General features: G+C 43.0%; 1 protein-coding gene across 1 annotated transcript; it reads right to left on the reverse strand.

Moving 5' to 3' along the window:
* Positions 1-554: 554 nt before the first annotated feature.
* On the reverse strand, positions 555-4,628 carry LOC120665244 (cysteine--tRNA ligase CPS1, chloroplastic/mitochondrial-like). Its single transcript, XM_039944742.1, has 9 exons — positions 4,210-4,628; positions 3,378-3,441; positions 2,855-3,016; positions 2,398-2,568; positions 2,036-2,317; positions 1,807-1,932; positions 1,496-1,699; positions 1,200-1,382; positions 555-1,084 (listed from the first exon to the last, which is right to left on the reverse strand). The coding sequence occupies exons 1-9, from the start codon at positions 4,425-4,427 to the stop codon at positions 875-877; spliced, it is 1,620 nt and encodes a 539-aa protein (XP_039800676.1). The 5' UTR covers positions 4,428-4,628; the 3' UTR covers positions 555-874.
* Between the last annotated feature and the right edge of the window lie 314 nt (positions 4,629-4,942).

Consider the following 4,942-nt stretch of genomic DNA (forward strand, 5'->3'; position numbering starts at 1 on the left):
AACTACACGTGGGCTCCACATCAAAAGCCGGACCCTAGAATTAAAATCTCGCGTTCACACTATAAAATTTTATCGAAATTGACTGAAATTTGTTGGAGATGACTCAATACGACTGGCAGCTACTCTGTGCAAAGTAGCGTGGCTAGAACTACACATGGGCTCCACATCAAGAGCCGGACCCTGGAATTAAAACCTCGCGTTCACACTATAAAATTTTATCGAAATTGACTGAAATTTTTAGAGACGAGTCAATATGACTGACAGATACTCTGTGCAAAGTAGTGTGGCTAGACATATATGTGGTCCCCACATTAAGTGTAGAACCACTAAATTCCTCTACATAGTAAAACCCATGGGTTTTTATGGGTTACCCGCTTATAATGGGGAGGGTTGGTTAGAGTTAAGAAATTAACTAATTGGGTTGGGTGAGGTTGGGTATCTAAATATGTTAATTTTGGGTGGGGTTGGGTATGGTGCGAGTTCCAACCCATTAGCAGGACTATATCACACCACTGCGTCCAGGACATGCTGAAACAACAAAAAGAGTAACCAAATTGGAGCGCAAAATAAATAGTACCAAGTTAATAATCTTTCTGTTCATTCAAACGCAATTTTCAAGTCTAATATTCAAATCCAAAACTCGAACTTCCCGAGTCCAGTATGGTAGTATAAAGTATATATGGGGCCACGGCCACTAACTTCTTACACAACTAGAAATTAAAGTTTCAACTGGTGCGTGAACCTAGAACCCCTACCCTATAGAATACCACATCCAATGATGGTGATCTTTGTTAGTCCACATCAAAATGCAATAGCTGCACTCAGGCCAATGCTTCATTTTACACCATGACTTGTTCAACCAGTTATCACACCATCATGACTCCAGTTCGCATGGTCTCCATACTGTACCAGTAGGCTCATCCATCAGGGCAATGCCCTTGGTAGCAAGCTTTCTCCTGATTCCATCAGATACCTCAAACTGCTTGTTCTTTCTTGCAACATTCCTCTGCTCAATCAACTCTTGCAGTTCTTCTTCAGTCAATCCTGCTCGTGTCAATGATTTCTCCTTCAGTTGCTTCAGTACCTGATGGGTAGACATTTTGCTCGTTAATAATGCACTAATATGACGTAATGATAAATGGAACACATGTCAAAGGGAGATTTATTCTATTTCTAGAAACGTGCAGTGGGTATAGCACCTCTGCCAGAGAGCATGGTGGCATCAGACCAAGTATTGATAGTTTGTGTTTGAGTTCTGCTTCCAGTGCGATCAGAGCTTGAATGTGATCTGCTGGCTGTTTTTGTGATTGTTGCTGCTTCTGTTGCTGCTTCTTCTGCTGTTGCTTCTTCTTGTTTTGCTGTTCCAATTTTTGCTGCAGTTTCTGGTTGTAGAAATGGTACATAAGTTAAAGGAATTTATAGTGTCTCATAAGATTTCAAGACATTTAAACCATGGAACTTGGAGGCATAAGAAACAGTAGCATAGTGATGCAACCTTCAAATCAGTCAGATTGCTGTTTATGGCCTTCAGCAGATTCATGAAGCCATCCAGAACATCTGTAGTTTTAAGGTCATCTGACATATCCTTCAAGAAATTCTTATGGTGTTCTCCAATCACTTTTTGCTCCTCAGCCGGCACCGGGACAGAGATACCCTCTTCACGATATACAGCTAACACTTCCTCGCAGTCATATAGAGTCTACACATAATTCAATTGTAGTGAATTGGGACATAGAGATAATAATGTTCAAATCTGATAAATCACAATCTGCTAACATTTGAAGTGAGCTCATGCAAGTCAAATACCTGGTAAATATAATATACACGATCAGATGCGATCTCAAGTGCTTTATCAGAGTGATTCACATCAGATCTATAATGTGTGCGCATCAAGAAAAATCTTAAAGCCATAGGATGGTATAGGGCAATGATCTGAATGAAGTCAACTGTTAGAGATCTCAAGAGGAAAAACCCAAAAGTTCTAAATCATCCAGAGAACTAAAAACTAAAAGGAGCCATGTGTTTACCCACTTACATCTCTGATCGTGAAAAAGTTATTATCTGATTTAGCCATCTTCTTATCATCCTTGTTAACGAAGCCATTGTGCATCCAGCACTTGACTTCGCTGTCAGGATAAGCCGCTCGGCTTTGAGCAAGCTCATTCTCATGATGAGGAAAAATCAAATCTTTCCCTCCACCATGAATATCAAATACATGTCCTAAATAGTGAGCGCTCATTGCACTGCATTCAATATGCCATCCTGGTCTCCCACGGCCCCAAGGGCTATCCCAAAAAGGCTCACCCTCTTTAGCCGCCTAAAACGGTGATTAATGAGGAGTTAGAAGAATGCGGCAAAGCATTGGAGTAAGTAGAAATATCAATACTTCAAACTTACCTTCCATAGTGCAAAGTCTGCAGGGTTACGCTTCCTCGTATCAAAAGCAACCCTCGCACCCGCCTGATTTTGATCCAACTTTCTTCCAGATAAACTCAGATACTCGGGAAAACTATCTACTGAAAAGTAAACATCTCCTTCCATAGCATAGGCTTTCCCATTCTCCATTATCTGTCCATAAACAATGACTACATTGCTGAGTACAGAATCATGTGGTATACGAGCTAAAAGGGCCCCATTTTGTCTGATCAGTATTACATGATTGTTCAGGAATTCTAAAACATACATGATTATACATCAGGGTAGAACTGGATATGATGTGCAAAAGAATGGTTTTAATTTATGGTGGAAATTAATCTAATCATCAGTGTTGCTTTTGTTTACAACAGCTGCACGGTACCATCAACAATATAAGGAAAAACGTATTTCATCAGTTAGGTTTGCAGCAATACTGTACCTTTGTTATCAACTCTATGATATGCTCAATGTGATCTGTTACGCGTGGCTCGTGAGTAGGAGGCAAGCACTGGAGCTCAGTCATATCAAGAAGAAATTCATTGATAAACCGGCTACTCAAACTTGTAACTGTTTCACCACGTTCGTTTGCACGCTTGATAATCTGAATAAAAAGGTAGGGAAATATGCTTATCTGATTTTTGGCCAAAAGATTTTTGAGAAAGAGAGATAACATGACATTAGCACACTGGAAAAATGAAACTACTTTCTAATCCTGGTCTCTGATCTATGAACTACGCCAACAAAAAGAACTGATGTTTGGGTGAGGGAAACAATGGCACTATTGACAATTTCATGTTACGAGGATAGGACAAGATAACTAGTTGAACCCAGAAACAAATTAACTTACAGATGCCACACTGTAATAAATCAGATTATTCTCTTTCATTTTGGAAACTCAAAAAGTTATCCTTTGTTTTCAACTACTAAAACATAACTGTAGAATGATGTGGACAAACTATTACCTTGTCGTCAATGTCTGTGAAATTACGAACATATTCAACTTCATACCCCAGAAATTTAAGGTACCTACATGGAATGAGAGACCAGATATAGAATAAATATATTATCAAAACGTCAGAAGCAACAACAGAGCCCAATATTATGCTCTAACTCAGTACTAACTAAAAGTCCTTTGGAAAATGTATTAAAGCACTTAATTTATGCAGAAAATCATAGGTATAATTCAAAAAAGCATGGCATTACTGCTAGCTTATCTCATATAGAAGCACTAAAATTATACAAACAGTCATAGGTTTAATTTCAAAACAGCACAGCATTACTGCAGTGTTCCAACTTACAAAGGGTCGCACATTTACTGTGATGAAATAATTCATCTAAAGAAAAAAACTACAATGTAGCCGAATGTCAAGGGTTTGATCTGCTGCAGTAACCATCACTACAGCAAACATATATCCAGATGTAGATGCAGAGGTAATTACAAACTAATACAGCTCAAACATCCTGGATCCAGGCTCCAGCTAACAAGTACCGAACATCCAAATCCATGCAAGACCAACAACCCATAAACCCCCGACACTACACAAGAGCAACTGCTACTAGATTATTGCCCAATTGCAAGCTAGTCGAGCAATCCCACGTGAGCTGGCGAGCTGCAATCGAAGGGCACCGAATTCTAGAACTAAATCCATATTGCTCCTTACAGTTTTATAGAGCACAAACAATCAGCAGAATTCCACCCCTAGTAAACGCATCGCGTTGTAACAGCCGATCCCGCCAGCTGCGCATCTACGAAGAGAAAGGGGGGCCAGATCCGAGGGGGCGTGGGGTCGCTACCTGTAGAGGACATCGAAGGCGACGTAGGCCCGCGCGTGGCCGATGTGGCTGAAGTCGTAGGGCGTGACGCCGCAGACGTACATGGAGACCTTCCCCTCCACCCGCGGTTGGAAGGGCTCCTTAGTCTTCGTCATGGAGTTTAACAGCACCAGCTGCGGCGGCGCCTGGGCCTCCTCCGCCACGGTGGTGGGCGGCGGCGCCTGGGCCTCCTCCGCCATGGTAGTGGGAGACGGAGAGCTGCACGCGCTAGCCTGGAAGCCCCGGCGGCGGGCCGGCGGGGCAGGCACGGAGAGGAGAAGGGGGAATCTGCGGCGGCTGCCTGCTGGATGGCGATGCGGCCGAGCTCGAGAGCGTGGGGGTACTCGGGGAGTCGAGCGGCCAGGGCAAAGTCAGGTGGAGGTGGGCTCGAATGGGCCAGGCGGCCAGCAATTGGCGGCCCGTCTCACAGTTATAGTCGGAGTTCCATCCCAGATGTTATGTTAAGCGCGAATTGGCTTGTAGTCCAATGCTAGGACGGTCCAGTGGGATGCTATTCACTAGGGTTCAAATTTTGGTGCTGGAATTTTTCTAGAATTTACCGGTGTTACACATTAAGTGGTAAGCGACGTTCCCGTCGACGACGAGACGCCAGTGGTGACTTCGGGAATCTTCATATCTGTCGGTGCTCAGTCCTTCGGAGGTGCTCATAGGGGTAGGGTTTGCGTACGTGTATTCATAGGGTGTGAGTGTACGT

The sequence above is a fragment of the Panicum virgatum genome, chromosome 3N, assembly GCF_016808335.1.
Source record: "Panicum virgatum strain AP13 chromosome 3N, P.virgatum_v5, whole genome shotgun sequence".
In the NCBI taxonomy this organism is placed as follows: domain Eukaryota; kingdom Viridiplantae; phylum Streptophyta; class Magnoliopsida; order Poales; family Poaceae; genus Panicum; species Panicum virgatum.